General features: G+C 40.2%; 1 protein-coding gene across 3 annotated transcripts in view; it reads right to left on the reverse strand.

The window, feature by feature from the left end:
* Positions 1-1914: 1914 nt before the first annotated feature.
* Positions 1915-19540, reverse strand: part of TGFB2 (transforming growth factor beta 2) — an 83299-nt gene continuing 65673 nt past the window's right edge. The window contains exons 4-8 of one of the 3 annotated variants that reach the window (XM_024739218.1): positions 10895-11027; positions 10661-10771; positions 8981-9158; positions 7471-7624; positions 1915-4382 (exon numbers count right to left, since the gene is read on the reverse strand). In XM_024739218.1, coding sequence (XP_024594986.1) covers positions 4224-4382; positions 7471-7624; positions 8981-9158; positions 10661-10771; positions 10895-11027 — 735 coding nt within the window. In that variant the 3' untranslated portion in view covers positions 1915-4223. The remainder of the gene's footprint in view (positions 4383-7470; positions 7625-8980; positions 9159-10660; positions 10772-10894; positions 11028-19540) is intronic. The other 2 variants (XM_024739216.1, XM_024739217.1) reach the window with 2 other exon arrangements.

Raw genomic sequence — 19540 nt, forward strand, 5'->3', positions numbered from 1 at the left:
TCTTGGACATGTAATTTAACCATTCCGAGTCTGCTCATTTCCCTGTAAAATGGAGTTCTATCAAAAAAGCCTAGGGTTTTCCTGTAAAATGGAGTTCTATCAAAAAAGTAGGGTGACATGTGAGGTTACATAGGATAACAGAGAACAGTAGCTGGTGGGCGCTCAACAAACTGGGGCTCTCAGTATCATCATCTTAGCAAATGGGACCGTCAACTAACCGCCTTGTCTCTGTTACGTTGAATTTCAGTCGGTGCGCGGGAAGCAAAGCTTCACCTGAACATTTCCCCATGATTTTAAACAGTTTCTGGTCAGTCACGTAACCCAAAAGTTAAGAAATTGAGTGACAATATTCTCAGGAATAACTGATGGCCTGATTCATTGATGAGATTAGGGTCTGGAGGTTACACATTCAGTATCAAGAGGAAGGAGTGTGGCCCCTGGTTACAGTCTGAATAGACGTTAAGAAGCTGTTAAGACTACGATTTACTGACCATCATCTACAGGCCAAACACCAAAGTACTTTTCCCACGTCCACTTACTTAACAATAACAAGGGCACAAAAACAAACGCACAAAGCAGGTAAATCTCATCCTCACTTTAAAGATAAAGAAACGAGGCTCAGAGTAGCTGACAAATTTACCAAGTTGATACAGCTCTTACGTGACTCTTTTCATGACCCTATGATATCCTCTTATTCTCACACTTCAAATAAAGGTGATGGGGGCTGGGGTGATAGGCCTGGTGCTGGCCCCGGTACTGCAGAGAAGCACGAACGAATTGTTTTCGAGTGAAACACTTCCTCTGTCTATAACAGATGAGTATAAAAGATGAAACACAGAGTGTAGAAAAGGGAACCGTTTTCTGTTCTACCTAGACGTTTGAATGGACGGTTCGTTTCTAGGTGATGTTTAGAACACAGGCACAAATTCGTTCTTTCATTAGATAAAGCAGGACAGCCAGATGGAGCCACAATGACTTTTTTTATTACTTTGATTTATTGAGAGACTGGCAACTCACTTGCAAAGTCTGGTCTTGCAGGGTGCACAGCCAAAGAGGTTTGCGGGAATAGGGGTTTTTTGGTGCAGCGGTAGGGGAGAAATAAAGGAGTAGCTGCTCTCAAAGACCGACCCCAAAGAGCGCGTGGCTCTTGTTATATCTGGCTGGCTCAGCAACTATCCAAGTTATGGGGCTACAGGGGATACTGTCTAGACCAGTTCTTTTGGCCCTGGGGTTGGCAGAACGTAGGATTAGAAAGCCAAAGCATGGTCCAAACAACTCTCTGTATTTTTTTTCTGGTAGACAGTCAAGCTGGATGGAAACTAAATCTCCAACAATTACCAAATAGCAATAAACAAGGGAATACAAAGCCTGCACAGCGCTTTCTTCAGGCCTTGATAGATACATCCTGGCTCAGGAACTCTAAAGCATGACATCTCTGGACTGAATCTCTCTGAGGAAAAAAAAAAAAAAGCACGATCTTAAAGCTGGTATGACTTTTCTAGCTTGAGATCACGCTCCCTGAATCAGAAGTGTTCTCTGGTCTCCAGGATGATACCAGGACAGGAAAAACACATCGACATATAATTGAAATAATTTATTTACCACTAGAGCACCACAAAAACAGACATACATTGTGTTAAAATACAGCGTAATCAGTCATCAAAATACAAAACAGCTATTCTTACGTTCCATTTAAAAAACAAAAATCATGCCAACCATAAAATCGTATTGCTGTTTATCACAGAAAAACTGCAGGCCAACCCCACCCACATACTAACATTTTCCCCACTCCCTCCCCTCTCATAGCAATATTTACTTATGGGAAATAAAGGCCTTATAAAACCCCCAAACTAAAAAAAAAAAAAAAAAAAAAAAAATTAACAAAATTTAATCAAGAGATCTTAAAATAGAGCATTTAAAATATTATCAGTGCATTCATGAGGAAAGACAAAATAATACAAAACAAAATGTCATTCTATCTGAGAGGAAAATACCTGCAGAAATAAGTGATTTACATAGAATGGATAGAAAAGTGGAAGAGAAAAAAAAAATCAACACACTCCAATCTGGGATTGGGTTACATCCAACCCAAGGGTTGTTTGGTATTGTGGCATCCTATCTCTTGCTTTTCCAGTTTTCAAACAAATCCAATTTGTCATTTTAATAATGGTCAGGAAATTCCAAAAAAGAAGTACACTACATCAAACAAACAACTTCACGCTGGATTCACACCTCATTGTGCTGCTCTTTAGGTAAAACTGCAAATATTCCATTGACTTACTATTAATTGTTATCCTAAAGCTAAATAAGAGACAACTGACAAACTGACATATCCTACAACCCCTGACATAAGGTTACCTCCTCTGCAAAAATGTGGCAAATCATGTGTTTCAGCAAGGTAAATTCTAACCTCTGATTTGATAACTCTCATTCAGAGGAAAGAAAGGATTTTTTGATCATGGGAGAATTTGCCTAGTGCCTTTTCAACCTTCAAAGAACATCTATAAAAACCTTAACTTCAGTGAAATAAACTAAATGACTTATGCTGACCTGGGCTTTTTTTCTTCCTTAAAAAAAAAAAAAATCAACTAAAATGTAAATCTTTCCATTTCTCCCTGAACACTAAAAACAATTAAAGAAAAAGTTGTTTCCTAAGAACTGTCTGCTCTTTTATAACAGTAGAATTCTGTGAAAATACTGATTAAACCAAGTTAGAGAAACCTTTCTTAACCCAGTCACCAAGATTCTGAGTTCCAGTCAGATCCTTAAGCCCTTGCTAAAACTAAAACATTTCACCTCAATTATCTATGTATCTATAATCCCCAATTTCCCTAAAATAGAAGATTGTTAATGTCTGAACTGATTAGTAATGATGCTTAGAAAATGAAGGAAAACTACGTCTTTTTATAAAAGAAAAAAAAAAGGACAAGTGGACTCAGGTAGCTTATGTCATAATAATGGACAATGCAAAAGCACAGGTGGAACAAATACTATCAAACATGTATTTGTAGTGCAAGTCAAAATACAGGGGCTTTACTCAAAAGTACTGGCCAGCTAAAGGAAACACACAATTCCGAACGATCATTAGAAAGCGCCCAAATTAAGTCCAATCTAAATCAGAGTTGACATTATTACAGAACATTAAAAATATGGTAAAAATTTATACATTACACATAAAGTAGTTAATGTTTTGATTTCATCGTTTGCAAAAGAGATCTGCAGATGTGTTTCCAATTATACTGGCTTCTATACCCATCTACTGTAGTAATATAGGTATGGTTACATACACCGAAATGAAGGAAAAATCTAGAGCATAGCTATACAGCAATACTTTAAGGTCTGAAGTTTGACCAGTACATATCAAAACATTTCAACATTTCACTGGTTGACTAAACTGACAAAGAACCATTTACAATTAAAAAGGAAAAAAAAATCTTACAGACTTATTCTGACCGAAAGTTTCCTTTATTAACAGGCTTTTCAGTTTTGAACCTTACAAGAAGCTTCCTCCGGCAGTTGGTAGACAGCATGTGTTTGCAGGGTCTTTTCTTCATGCAGACTTGCTCGGTCATATAATATGTCACTTGCATTTTTCATCCCGTTAATATGACCTCTTTTTTTTTGCTGGCTCGTTTGAGTTCAAGTTCCTTAAGCCATCCATGAGTTTCTGGCAAAGTATTTGGTCTCCACTTTATACACCTGTTTTATTTTCCAAGGGCAATGAAATGTTCATTATATAGTAACACACAATAAATAACTCACTGTTAACTCTAAGAGTAAGAATGGAAGGATGCCTATTGCATAGCAATACAGAAAAATCAAGTGAGGCATGGGATAAAAACGTATGTACAGCAACTCCACTTAACGGGATTTTCCTGTTTTTTTTTTTTCTTTCACATAATTAACACTAACTAATTCTTCCAGTGTTTATTTTTTTTTCTCAAGAAAAAAAGGTTTTGCTTCTTGTCTCTCTCACTTACAGAGTAGGTAAAATATAGAATAAAGCCTTCAACTTTTTTTTTGTTTGTTTCAGATGCCAGTTTTAACAAACAGAACACAAACTTCCGAAGTGTTTGAACTAGTACCGCTTTTTCAAATTTTTTTTAAACACTGATGAAGCAAGGCTCTCTCGTGTTTTCTTGTTACAAACATTGCCTTTGTCACTATCGTCGTCATCATCATCATCACTGTTTGATTATCGTCTTGTCACTTTTCCAAGAATCTTAGCTGCATTTGCAAGACTTTACGATCATATTAGAAAGCTGTTCGATCTTGGGTGTTTTGCCGATGTAGTAGAGAATGGTGAGCGGTTCTAAATCCTGGGACACGCAGCAAGGGGAAGCAGATGCTTCTGGATTTATGGTATTATATAAGCTGAGAACCTGAAAGGACACAGGAGAAGAAAGAAAACATAGGAAAAGACCCCAAAAAACAGGCAATTATTTTTTAATAGAACCATCGCACACAGTTGTCTTATCAGTCACAGCACTGAGTAGGCAATTTAGATTATTTGGGGCTTACACTTTCCTTTACTTATTCTCCAATTATAGTCAAATGGGTAGGCGTCCTGAGGAATCCCTGAATTCACTACAGAAGCCTTTTCTCATACATTGTAAACAGATACTTCTGTAAAAGTCAGATTAGACAAAATTGCTCATCCAACAGATTTTCCAGTTTTTCCAAGGAGTCTTTACCTCGATCACTCCTTTGCTGCCCATACTTCCCAGGCCCTCAGAAAACTTGGTCCAAATACCAAACTCGGTATTTCGCCTTGTGTCTACACTTCTCTGTAACTGAAGTTGTTTCGTGAGTAGTTTCAATCCCCACCCAGACGAAGAGTTCGCTTGAGGTCAGGGGCTCTACACACCTCTTTTTTTTAACCTTATAGCCCTAGTGAGACTTCTCTGGACAAAATCAAAACAGGACTCACATGCTAGGTGAAGAAATGAATACACGGATAAACAGGAGAATAACATTTTTTATTAAAACTCTCATCAGAGCTTTAATCTACCCTTAGGTAGAGCAAAAGACATCTGTCTGCAGTGTGAAATCTTCCTAGGCTAAGTGTCTTCTCAGGCCAATTTAATGTCACCTAAATTTTCATTTAAAATAAAAAAAAGATCAAAGTCTTTTCATTGCTTCGCAAATACAATCATGCTAAGAACGACCTCAGAAGTAATCTATATTCTTAATTATTCACTTTGTTACATTTTTCTTAAAATAATAATAATAATCAAACCTCCATTTAGCTTTCCATGTGGTAAATGGTAGTGGCTAAGTTGGAGGAGTGAATAGTCAGTCTTAGAATGAAAAGAAAGCTCTATGGTTAGTGCTATACCTTTAACCCCATCCTATATCAAAGGGGTATGTGACTTCTACCAACGGAAGTATGGAGCTTCCCCAGTGATGATAAAGAGACATTTCCAAGGATGCCATTAATGTGTTAATCAAACAGCGAGTGACCTTTTCCTCGAGATTCACTGCAATGTTTTCAGCCTAAGACAGAAGATCTGTTCAGTACAGCAACACTGACTACTTTATTAAGCTACCTCTGGCTTTTTGGGGAACTGTCCAAACCACATATTTGTGATCATGACAGTGATTCTTCCTCTCTCCTTGAAAAACAAGCGTGGTCTCAGCCTTCACACACTCCCTCTGTGTATCAGGGAGGAGAATTATGTTTCTACTTGGCAACTGGGTCTTGCCCACATTACAGCTACTGTTGCCACAGCCCAGCTGAAGCAGCCTGGCCAGAGAGCTCAGACCAAGCGACAGGCATGAGCGAGCTTCCCTCACGTGGCCAAGCACGTGGTCAGCCCAGGGAGCCAAAACCTCCAGGGGTGTCAGGAAAACAGCTGAAGGAAAGGGAGCCGTATTTGTCCATTGAAAGTTTAGCATATGTAAGCGTTTATCAATAAATAGACTTCATGCTCCACCAACACAAGATTTTTTCAGCTGAATTCAAGAGGAATTTTATAATACAGATTATCGAAAATCATTGATATCCCCCAAACTCTTGAGTTCAGCTGAACGCATTATGTGACCTTTTTGGCAGGAGACTCATTTTCCTATCCTGCAGTGAAGGCAATTTTTCTAATGCTTCTTTAATAAGGAGATTTAAAGAGGCATAACCCCAGTGTGTAGCCACATTTCCGGAATTAAACTCTAAGACGCAGTGAACGAAGGCCTGCTTATAAAACAAGGAGGCCTGCGTTCCAGGCTCTGGTTTGTCACCAACTGTTTGCTCCTGGGCAAGTCATCTACTTGATTTGGCTTCAATTTCTTTAAAAAAATGAAAGGTTTGAACAAGAGAGCCTATTATTGTTTTGTATTTTATTTTATTCTTATTTCATTTTATTCTATATTTTTATTGAAGTATGGTTGATTTACAATGTTGTGTTAGTTTCAGGTATACAGCAAGGTGATTCAGTTATGTGTGTGTGTGTGTGTGTGTGTGTGTGTGTATATATATATATATATATATATATATATATATTCTTTTTCAGATTCTTTTCCCTTATATATTGTTACAAAATATTGAGTATAGTTCTCTGTGCTATACAGTAGGTCCTTGTTGTTTATTTATTTTATATATAGTACTACAGGATGGGACAAGATAACTTGTGAAGTCCTTTCCATCTCTAAAAATCCTACATGACTAGGCACCAGGAAGAAGCATTTGGACAAATACCATTATTACATAGAAAAAGTCTTTGCTAATCTGGGCTGGGAACCCATGGCATCCAATCTAGGACCTGCCTTCTGAATTAGCCTTCATTCCTCATTGAAGTAACTTAATAAAATATTCAGACTCTCATTTACTTTGGGTTATATTCGAAAAGACTGGGAGATACTGATTTTCAAATCACTGCTACATATATCATCTTTATATTCTTCACATCCACCCTGGAGTTGGACATTATTATTTCAAAAATAATTTTTAATACAGACATTCCTTTTTACTGATAAGAAAACTGAGGCTCAGAGAAGTTAAATGACTTTATAACTGTCATACACGAATGAATCACTCTGCCAAAGCATCTACTAAAGTCCTCAATGTTCTTTCAAATATGACAGTCCCTGATGGAGGTGATAATGGATCCTTTTTTTTAGCTGGAGACCTGGGTCCCTGCACATCTTAACAGCACATGACACTAAGTGATATACTGATCCTACCTATTTATGCTTACAGCTGTTAAGAATATAAAACAAAGAAAAAATTAAACTGTCCTCAAGTTGCTTGTAATCTAATTGGGAAGGCCAGGTCTACTGTCCAAACTCATCAGTGTTACTTTCTGAGTTCACCTACAGCTTACATTTTTTTCTCATCATTCAAAATGGTGTCTCCAGCACCCATTTACGTGTGATGACAAAAGGGCACCAGGCTATTTAGAATTCATGTGGAAATACTATCAGCAGGTACATATTAGCAGCCCAAGAATAGAAGAGACAAGTGAGGCCCATACTTACCCTACTGTGCTGAGTGTCTGAGCTCCACAGATATGGGCACGCTCCAGCACAGAAGTTGGCATTGTACCCTTTAGGCTCATGTATCCATTTCCACCCAAGATCCCTCTTGAAATCAATGTAAAGTGGGCGTAGGCAACAATTATCCTGCACATTTCTGGTAAAAGAAAGAGCAATGGAGATTTTGAAGCTGATTTCACCCCAATCCCCCCGCCCCTCATCCCAAACCAGGAAAATGACTCGTTCATTTATTCAACAAATATGTATGAGCAAATACCACGGGCCAGGTTTTAATGGTTGAACTGCAATCTCAAGAGACTGTCATGATGAGGTGTGATGGTGATTCGCAGGACTCCCTTGTGAGTTCTATGCCCCGACCCGCTTATCTGTGACTTCAAAAATCAAACCCTTCCCTTAAATGATGAGATATAAGCAAAGACGTGGCAGACGAGACCAAGCCTGTTCCAACCTACAGTGCACAGTTTGGCCATCCATTCTCTATTGCCTTTTCAAATGCAAAATGGATGAAGTACAATAGGTATTTACAGAGAACAATCTAAGGCATTTTCCTTTGAGAAGAAATCCTTTATTTCATTTCCTGTTCCTGGATCTAGGAATGAACCAGAGATAAGAAACACAGAGTCTTGCTTAGAGCAACCACTGGCTCTGGCAACCAAAAAACACCCTTTTTCTTGTGAACTGACACACTTTGAGCACTTTATCAGTGAGGACCCCTCACCACCCCACAGCTCCTACCGCGCTTACTAAGAAACCACAGAAAAGAGGAACTCCCTGGTGGTCCAGTGGTTAGGACTCCGTGCTCCCAATGCAGGGGGCACGAGTTCAATCCCTGGTCAGGAAACTAAGATCCCCGCAAGCCACTAAGGCCCCCGCAAGCTGCACCAGTGGCACGGCCAAAAGAAAAAGAAAAAAATACAGAAAAACATTCACACTTTCCCACCATGAATTCATGTGGAAATGGGAGATAAATTTATGTTACCCTCCCTTCTCATATTCTCTAGTAAAAGACACGACAAATAGCATCCTTCTTCTGTCTTTCTCATCACTGTTACTGTGAAGAAGGTTTGACCATGGGTACCTTGCAGGGAGAGTGAAGGCTTCTACAGGTGGTGAGTCTCCCCAGTTAGGGACCCGCCATCCTGCACCTCAAATAAACCTAACTTTGCTCTGGGGAGCAGACAGCTCCTTTTCTCCTTCAGCCTCAAAGTGCTTCGCAGGGATTTGGGGGAAAAGTTCAGGGGGCTAGTTTTCTCCCTTCACAGTAGATTCATTGTTAAAGAACTGATGAATACAGCATAGAAATAACTGTTTCAACCTCCGGAAAGGATGATGTTACGAAATACGATGGCTCTAACTTTTCTAGTCCTGGTTTTATGCAATGAGTTGCAGTTCAAGTCCATTTTTAGTAAAAAAAAAAAAAAGGGGGGGGGCAAAAGCAGTACAAAAGTTAAACAAACACAGTTACTTTTTGTTTTCTTTTTATTTCCTTTACCTAAAGCAATAGGCTGCATCCAAAGCACGCTTCTTCCGCCGGTTGGACTGTTGTGACTCAAGTCTGTAGGAGGGTAACAACATTAGCAGGAGATGTGGGGTCTTCCCACTGTTTTTTTTCCTAGTGGACTTTATTGTTTTCTGATCACCACTGGTATATGTGGAGGTGCCATCAATACCTTGAAAAAATGCATTCGGGTAATAAACATTTAGCTTCACCTTCATCAAATAGAATCAGCCATATCTTTTTTTTTTTTCCTTTGTCTATTGTCACAAATAGCAGTGATGACCACACAGCAGCAGCAGCTGGCTCACTCCCCACGGCAATGGATAGGACTAGTGCAGGTGACAAGGAACACGGCTAAATGGGGCTCTTGTCAGAAGGCAGTTCAGTGTCCAAGGCAGGGCCTGTTGGTTGTGAAAGTCGCTACAGAAGAAGTCTTTGACCACTAGTCCAAGGGCAATCTCGACTGTTTATTTTAGTCAGTCCTCAGTGTAGGCTGTGCCCAACGCCTCAATGACTGATGACACGGCCATAGGACGTGTCACCCGCCGGTCCCCTCTCCTCCTAGGACTGCTCAAGTCAAAAGACTTCCCTGATGCAGTGAATGAGTTCAAGTGAAACAGAAGTCACCCACCCTTACCTAATGCTACTTTGGGAAGCTGTGAAGAAAGGGTTTTTTCATTGATTTTGTGATATCCTCAACACCTTCCTGATTCCATCTGAGATGGAGAAACTCGAGCTCCCCAAAGCACACTCAGGAGACTGCCAGCTTAAGCATTTAATCTCCATACTGCAGAGAATCATGACTAGGTTAGAGACTGAAATAATCTCTAGACCGCTGGGAGTATTTTTCCATGAGCAAGGTCCACTGGAGCCTTCTGCCAATGGATGGAGGTCCCAGGTGGGGTGAGTTAGGGAAGGGCCATCAGCTCCCTCACCTGGTGGTGTGGAGCCAGTGCTGAACCCGCAATAGGTCCAGACTCCCCCTTCACCTCTCGTCCTCCAACGACTTGTTATCTAACGTAAGACATGACTTGAACCCTTGGCATCTCCTCATTCTTTTTGACTTTTGGCTAATTCACTGAAAGGTAAGCAAGACTGGGGGGCGACTAAAACCTTGTTATGTGTTTATAAACTATTATGAAAGTCTGATAAGGCAGCCACTTGGAATATTGGGCACCAGCTAGAAAAGGGGGTGTGTTCTGGTACAGGTCAGGTTAGTTACAGAGGCTGTGGTGGGAGAGGACGTCCTCTGTGAGATAAATAACAGTGGTGGCTTCCCGACGACGTTGGGTTTGGGGGGGATAATCAATGGATGTCCTTGAATGCATGTGATCTTCTTCTTCTACACTATTAGCATAGATGGAATGTTGGTTTGCTCAAGTGAAGAATAAAGGGCTGAACAGGCTATTTAAGAGTCTGGAAGGTTGGTAAGTCTGTCAGTACTGCCAAGTCATCACGGGGCATTGAGCAGTGTAAACTGGGAAGGAATCCCTTTCTTCCAGTCCTTTCTGCCTTCATATATCTTTCCCCAACCATAGCTTTGCCCAAACAAATGAAACTCCCCGGGCCTCACCCAGCAATCTCATTTTCACATGCAAACTGACCTCATCCCCGCAGGAGATAATCAACAGAGGCCCTTCCCTCCCCCACCTCATACGCCCCAGTTTCAGTTACCTGCAAATCTCGCTTCTAGTTCTTCACTTTTGTTGGGGATGATGTAATTATTCGATGGTACAAAGGTGCAGCAGGGACAGTGTAAACTTATTTTAAATCCCAGATTCCTGTCTGGAAAACATTAAGTCAAGGAGGTCATTTGTCTGTGCATCTAATACCCCTCAATCTGCAACCGACTTGCAATAACTTAGGATCACTGAACATCGAAGGAGGAGAACAGAGGGCGGTGGTCACCTTTATGGTGGAGCCATTCGTGAACAGCATCAGTGACATCGAAGGAGAGCCATTCGCCTTCTGCTCTGGTTTTCACGACTTTGCTGTCGATGTAGCGCTGGGTTGGAGATGTTAAATCTTTGGATTTGAGAATCTAGAGGAGGAAAGGGCAAGTGAAAAAAGCTCAGCTGGCACAGTGACAGCATGACTAAACCCAAACCATTAACAGTATTCCAGTTCATTATCTAAATTTAGTCCCACCCCAGTCTATCCATGTATTGTCATCTCACTAACGTGTCCACATGCATAAAAACATAACACCAGGCCATTTGCCATGAAAAACAGAGCTACTAAATCAGCTGTGTGTTATGATAAAGGTGACAGGAACCATAAAGCCAAGTGTCTCAAAGAAAGTGACAGTAATTATTTTCCTCTGCCGACATAAGCTTTGCAAGATTTCAGCCATAAATTCTACGCTATTACGTTAATGGTTTTGCTGTCCTGCTTCCCTGCTTATTTCATTTGGGGAGCTGGGATGTGGGGACGGGCTGGAGGATGGATCCAGGTCAGAGGATCCAGGCTCACCCTCAGAAGGCTCTGAATTATAAATCTTCTTCTAATAGAGAGAGAAAGGTCCTACCCTTGGTTCCTAGATCCACCGCCATTAAAATATGTGGCACGCCTCAGCTTTTGAGGTAGGTCTCGAGCTGGGATTTTTACCCTCCCTGTGACTTGTTATGATTTATAAAGATATTCCATATCCCGCAGACGAAGAACAAATTTGGGCAGGAGCCGTCTGGCACAGTGTGGAGGGAGAGTTTGAAAGGAAATCAGCCTGAACGCTGAGAATTTAGAAGGATGCATTTATTTCAAATAAGTTAAGAGTAACTGCAGTATGTTCTTAGGTTTCTATAGGAAGTGAACATTTTAGGTTGGGGTTTTTTTTTTTAATTCTGTCTGTCTTTAAACGATACTGTTTTATGAACCCGTCAAACCACGACCCTAAGTCTCCAAGAACTATATTAAATCCCTACCCAAACCTGTATCCTGTCTTTCCTCAGTACTTATGGGCTCAAGCCCTGTTGTTTTATACTTCCTTTCCTGAGATTGAGTCTAACCGTTCTGTGGTCATTTCATATATACATGTTTGGTCTCTCCAACAAGTTCATAAACCCTCCCAGGGCAAGGATCGTGTCTTCAATTTGATATCATTTCAGAGCACAGCACTCGATTTAATCAATGTCTATTAAATGACTACCTGCATATCTAGAAGACTGATTTATTCTCCTTTAAACCTTGTAAAAAAAAAAAAAAGCATAATCTTCCTGCTGATTTTACAACGCACTCTCCTTCCATGTGTGCACATCATTTGTTTCAAGTAGTTTGACAACAAACGCTTCCTGGAACATCTGGCATTATAGTGGACTTTTTTTTTTCTGGATTGAGTAAGTATAGAAAAGGGGGGAAAAAAATCATACAATTGGACTTCGGGAGCCCTCATGAATTTTAAACCAACCCTACCCTACAAACCTGCCCCTAAGGTCCAGCAAAGCCCACGAGGGAGGAGAATCTAGAGGCAATCAATCATGATACTACCATAGCCAAGAGATGCCCTTTGTGAATCAATGACTTAAGGGCTGGGCACAGGAGCTCTGAGCTTGGAGCATACTATTGCATTTAATTTAGTCCTGAAAACATTCTTGTCAGGTAGATGAAGGAAAGTGAGACTCAGAGAGGTTAAGTAACTTGCCCAAAGCTTCACAGTGAATGAGTGATTTAAAGCAACTCCAGGTCATTTTTCCTCCTTCAATGCTGGATTTCTGAAGACCAAAAGAGTTGTGGGAGTCAGGGCTGGATTATGGTCCACACTCCCCCCTTCCCAGATGCCAGAGAATGCTCAACGACAGAGGCAAACATTTCTAATAAGCTTATAGTAAATGTTGGTACAAGATGAAAATATCCCACGTGGGACACATACACAGTTAATGCTGATAAAAACCTATAATTTTCCAGATATAACCTAACAGCAGTCAATCCTCTGGAAATGAAACCTTGCCTTGAAAACACTCCTAGTTGAGCAAATAGGACACCCCTTTATCCAATTCAGAATAAACAGTAAAATTCACCTAACACAGGATAACAATGGTGAAACAATAGTTGAGAAGAAGTTTCAGGCGTTTCCATCTGCCTCGTTGACTAAAGACTAGTAACATTCCCCAAACTCACTTTTCTGTCTTTAAATTTCTTCCCCTACCTGACTTTCTAGAATGATGCATTATTTCGTAATGCTTTGTGTATTTATTTGCTTTGGTCCTAATTAGCATGGTGTATATCTTTTTTGTGTGTGTGGTACGCGGGCCTCTCACTGTTGTGGCCTCTCCCGTTGCGGAGCACAGGCTCCGGGTGCGCAGGCTCAGCGGCCATGGCCCACGGGCCCAGCCGCTCCGCGGCATGTGGGGTCTTCCCGGACCGGGGCACGAACCCGTGTCCCCTGCATCGGCAGGCGGACTCTCAACCACCGCGCCACCAGGGAAGCCCCATGGTGTATATCTTATTCATCTTCATATCCCTAACACGCACAGACACACTGTCTAGAATGAAACGTTGCTTTCATTGTTGAATTAATTACATATGATAAATATATATATCATATATCAAATATCTACAATATCTATGAGATATATGTGTATATATCTCATATCTTAAGACACCATATATACACACATGCCTATATACATGTATGTATACACATGTATGTGTATACACAATCTCACGAAAAACACAGAAGTTTTTTTAAAGTCGTGACAACATTGACCAAGTGGGCAGAAAAAAACACACACTGGCAAATCTATGGAAATTTTTCATCTCATACAGAAGAAGTAGATCTAGATTATCTGGCTTTAAAAGCAGATGAAGGGGGAGCAAAGAGATCCTGAATTTCTTTTCTTTTTAAATCTCCTTAGAAGATAAGTGCTTCCTCAGCCACAGAACACTGGTAGGTTCTGACACTGGACAACTTCATACTCTCACACAGGTGAAAGGTCCTCCATATCTTTCTACTAGTTCAAGAACAGGCCAGTTGAAAGCACCCAAGAAAGATAGCTAGTGAGCTACATAATTCTGAAACAGAGAAGTGACTTTGGTCTTGTGGGTTTGTTGTCTTGAACTTTATGGCCAAGTAGTTCCTAAACCCACTTGTTGCAATTTAACTCTATTCTTTCTTATCCAGCCCTCAGTGGAAACAGGAAACAGCTGCTTTCCATCACTCATAGAATATCCCTCATATTCTTGGAGACTATTATTAAGTCCCCCTCAGCATGATCAGTCTCCCTCTCTAAGCTAAATAAACCCAGTTCCTTTAGCCCATATTTAGAGGGGCAATTTCCCAAACCTTTAATCATTTGGGTCGCCAACAAGGATGGATGATGCTGTATAAAAGTACTCCTCCTACAGCTTGGTGATTTCATTTCAGAACTGGCTAGAAAACCTTCTCATCACATCCCAAAGTCTTTTTCTTTTTAAACATGTTTATTGGAGTATAATTGCTTTACAATGGTGTGTTAGTTTCCGCTTTATAACAAAGTGAATCAGCTATACATATACATATGTTCCCAAGTCTCTTCCCTCTTGCTTCTCCCTCCCTCCCACCCTCTCTATCCCACCCCTCTAGGTGATCACAAAGCACCGAGCTGATCTCCCTGTGCTATGCAGCTGCTTCCCACTAGCTATCTATTTTACGTTTGGAAGTGTATATATGTCCATGCCACTCTCTCACTTTGTCACAGCTTACCCTTCCCCCTCCTCATATCCTCAAGTCTTGAATCTTAACCTGAAAGGTATTTTCTTTCTAAGAATAGGCATGATCTCCCTATTCTTTGTTTATCTTCCATTTATCACCCACGCTAAGTGAAGCTGTAAGGGAAGAAAATTAACCTACGGCTCTTATTGATTAGAACTTTCTTAAATTCAAGAGTTGATACAAAAAATGACCACCTTGGTCAACTTCCCATTCTGTTTTAGCCTTTGCTGTGTGCCTTTTTCCAGTCACCCAACAAAAAGTGTATCGAATGTTAACAGTCCTGGATGTGCAGCTGTTTTTTTTTTTTTTCCTAGAGCCGCAGTCATTTCTAAATTCCTTTATATATCTTATCATGACAAAGGTAATTTAATTGAATGGTAAAAGCTCTCTTAACTGGCCTCCATTTGACTGGACAGATTAACCAATATACTCCATTTGTTCTGTAATAGGTATTGGCTTATTCCCAGAGCACCCTGGGGCTTATTGCCAGAAAGCTACACTCTAGTATGTTCCAAGGACTTCTGGTCTTAGCAGTTGAGTTGCATGCTTAGCAAGTATCAATTGTATATGTTTCTAAACCTGTTTATGATAGTTGGACTTGATATTGTATTTTTTTGACCACGCAGCATGCGGGATCTTAGTTCCCCGACCAGGGATCGAACCCACACCCCCCGCATTGGAAGTGTGGAGTCTTAACCACTGGACCACCAGGGAATCCATGATATTGTAATTATACAAGTTAATTAGATGGTCTAGAAACTGATGAAATATAGGACCAAATGAGAGAGCTGTTGCTTCTGTGAGAACCAAGCTGAATGCCTTAGAAAGTCTTCATAAAGACAAGTTGCTTAAAAAAAAATTTTTTTTGAAAAACAGTTCGGTGGGTCCTCAAAAAAGGTAAACATGAAATTACCATATGATCTAGCAATTCTACTGCTAGGTATATACCCAAAAGAATTGAAAATAGGGACTCAAACAGATACTTGTACACCAATGTTCATAGCAGCGTTAATCACAATAGTTGAATGATGAAAACAACCCAAGTGTCCATCAACAGATATATGGATAAACAAAATGGAGTATATACATACAATGGAATATTATTCAGCCATGAAAAGTAATGAAATGCTGACATATTACAGCATGGATGAATCTTGAAAACCTTATGCCAAGTAAAATAAGCCAGACACAAAAGGACAAATATTATACGATTTCACTTATATGAGATAACTAGAATAGGCAAGTTCATGAAGGTATAAAGTAGAATTAGAGGTTACCAGGGGCTGGGGGCAGTGGGAATGGGGAGTTATTTTTTTATGGGCACAGAGTTTCCATTTAGGTAATGAAAAATTTCTGGAAATGGATAGCAGTGATGGTTGTACAACCTTGTAAATTTACTTGATGCCTCTGAATAGTATACTTTAAAAAATGGTTAAGGTAAATTTTATGTTATGTATATTTTACCACAATATATATTTTTTTCCAATTTTAGATGTGGGAGAGATAACTATCAAAGAAGGAAATCATATGTTAAAAATCTAGAAGGATCCTGCACTCGGTTTGCTTAGCAATTGTCCTGAAACGTCTCTCTCTTCTTCAAAGAAACTAAAAACTAGAAAGTATTGATGATGCACTACGGATGTGGTTTAGGCAAAAAATAAGACGTGGATTGCAACAGGCAGAGCCACAGTCAATGAAAAGTCCACGGTATTTTATAGAAAACTCAGCATTTAAATTGTGTGTGTGTGTTGTACACATATATACACATACATATGTTTTAAATTAAAATATAAAGTTTGCCCCCCAACTCATGTTTTTATAATTCCCTGCTTGAACTGACTTTTTTGTCTTTAAATAACAGAACAACAACTGCTCCTGACTGAATTAGAAGAGAGCTTCTAATATATTAAAAATGAGATTTAGCTGTCTCTTGCTACCACCCACAGCCATGCTTGAATGGTACCTTCATTACGTTATTGATATATACACATTATCTGTAATATGTGTAAAATACCCACATATCGCCTTTGGCAAAGCTCTCAGTTCTTCCCTGAATTACAAAACTCCCTACACAAAAGGATCCATTCATCTCTCTGCCGCTGGAAACCAGCCAATCAGGGAGTGGAGAGAGGCAAAAGTCGCTGATGTTACCCAATAGTTTAGGGCCAAAAGAAAAAAAAAAAAAAGAAACAGAACTCTAGATGCAAAATTATAGCCAGAGGAGAGCTTAGTCTTAAAGGAATAATGCTATAAATCAACTCAGGATTTGGCTCAAACCTCGTGAAAGACACCTCTTCCATTCCTATGAGACATCGCAAAAAGCTATAAGAAAGCATTGGGGATTCGATTTTACTTTCCATATTCAGACATCAACAGATCTACAGAAGGACCCAGGGGCCCATTCAACCAGACTTCTAATGGAAAGAGAAATTTAACAACAGGGCTGGAGAGAAAAACTGACACCAGCTTAACAAGTGTGGGCCCATCTTGTTCCTTTTAAATGTTTTTAATGTACTTAATATTTAAATATAGGGTTTAAAATGTTTGCAGTGGTGTGGACGGAGTGATGAGGAAATGCTGAATTAAATGCTCACTCCGCTGGCTCTGAGCACCGTTCTCTTCCATCTGCCTCATCTCACGCACTAACATCCGTGTCATGAAACACGTGTCAGGGAGGCACTTAGGGGCCGTCTCTCCAACTCAAGACAATTCATCCTCTAACATCTCTGGCTTTATCTGAAGACCTCTCACGACAGTGAACTTGCTACTTGTTGAAAACGATCATCCCACTTTGGGCCAACTGGCAGGTTGAAATTTTTCTTTATCTTGGACTTGAACTTTCCATCAACTGGTCTTAGTTAATAATAGTACCATTGCCTCATCTTCATACAATGATGTCAGCTTTTCAGAAATGTGAAACATTTTCACATTTTTCAGTCTTCACAGAACACTGTGAGGTAGATATCCTAGCCCTTATTATCTCAATACTACAGCAGGAGGAGAAGAGGCCTGAAGGACTTACCTGGGTTACCAAAGCCCTGTAGGAAAAGTCTGGAAACATCTTGCCCTGTTCATACCAGTCGAGGGGGCTTTTGAATATTGTACGTATTTTGCTATCTGGGACAAGATGAAAAATTCTCTTTCTTCTCTATGTCAGCCCCCCATCACAGGAGATGGCTTCCCCCAACTTCTTCCTTCAAGACAAGGTTTGTGGTGCTTTCCACCCTTGTCAAGCCCCTTTTCAATGTCCCTCTTAAAATCAATTCCTCAACAGATTCAAGGTACAGTCTAGCAGAATACGGCAAATACACAGAATATGCCAAACGGGGAGGGGGGAGCCTCACGTTTCCCTTGTTCTGGTCACTATTTTTAACGCAAACTATTTATTTTGGGCAGGAGCCACATCACACCATTGATTCCAAATTTCTTGTAAAATAAAACCTTTGTTCTTACACAAATCAGTAAGTCAGATTTTCCACCCCAAGTCCTTTCTTGGGAAGGACATGGAATAAAGACAAAGAAATGAAGGAATGCAAAGAGAGAAGGAAGGTTGGTTTTTCTAACCAGTGGTTCTCCAACTTTAGCCTGCATTAGACACATCTGGAGGGCTTATTAAAACATTTATAGAGTTTCTGATTTAATAGGGATGAAGCCGGGGCGCAAGAATTTGCATTTCTAACATGTTCCTAGGTGATGCACAAGCTGCTGGTCTAAGGGCCACTCGGAGAACTACTGTTCTAGTCTATATTGACGCAATTCATTTTTGAACCTAAATGCAAATTCCACATATATCTCCATTAACTTTGAACTTCTTATCTGAGCTGGGTTTTTAGCATTTTAGAATCTCTCTGAACCTTGTTTGCTCTTCAACCTCTAAACTATCCTTGCCATAGTATCAACCGCTGTGCATGCAATGTCTTCATCAGCTTGATGATAACAGTATTAAATTGTATACAGCCAAAGCCATAACCTGGTGCTGTATCCATAGTTACTTCTTTTCTGGTTGGCCTTGTTTTCTCTAATCAACACACTGTCTTGTGTTGTATACAGCAGAACAAAGTAGAACTTCACTAGTGTACATAAGGTGTGAGGCCCAATTTAAGCCAGAGTCCTGCCCATCTTTGCCGACCCATTCCATACCCTCTGTGGTTCCTTAGGTTTCTTTGAAGAACCCATGGTGCTTGCCAAGTGCCTTTGGAAATCATTAGTGTAGGGAAAAGGCTCATAGGCTGTGAAGTCAGGCAAACATAAACCATCACTTCCTCAGTGTGATAATCTCTAGGTCCATCCACGTTGCTGCAAATGGCATTATTTCATTCTTTTTTTATGACTGAGTAATATTCCATTGTATATATGTACCACATCTTCTTTATCCATTCATCTGTCAGTGTTAACTTAGGTTGCTTCTGTGTCTTGGCTATTGTAAATAGTGCTGCTATGAACACTGAGGTGCACGTATCTTTTCCAATTAGAGTTTTCTCCATATATATGCCCAGGAGTGGGACTGCAGGATCATATGGTAGCTCTATTTTTAGTTTTTTAAGGAACCTCCATACTGTTCTCCATAGTGGCTGTACCAATTTACATTCCCACCAACAGTGCAAGAGGGTTCCCTTTTCTCTACACCCTCTCCAGCATTTGTTATTTGTAGACATCTTGATGATGGCCATTCTGACTGCTGTGAGGTGATAACTCACTGTAGTTCTGATTTGCATTTCTCTAATAATTAGGGGTGTTGAGCATCTTTGCATGTGCAAACGGCTGTCTTCTTAGGACCCTGACCATATAGGATTAGAGGCCTACCCTACTCCGGTGTAACCTCATGTTAATTTAACTAATTACATCTGCAACGAGCCTGTTTCCAAATA

This window comes from Neophocaena asiaeorientalis, unplaced genomic scaffold, assembly GCF_003031525.2.
Source record: "Neophocaena asiaeorientalis asiaeorientalis breed wild unplaced genomic scaffold, Neophocaena_asiaeorientalis_V1.1 scaffold477, whole genome shotgun sequence".
Classification (NCBI taxonomy): Eukaryota; Metazoa; Chordata; class Mammalia; order Artiodactyla; family Phocoenidae; genus Neophocaena; species Neophocaena asiaeorientalis.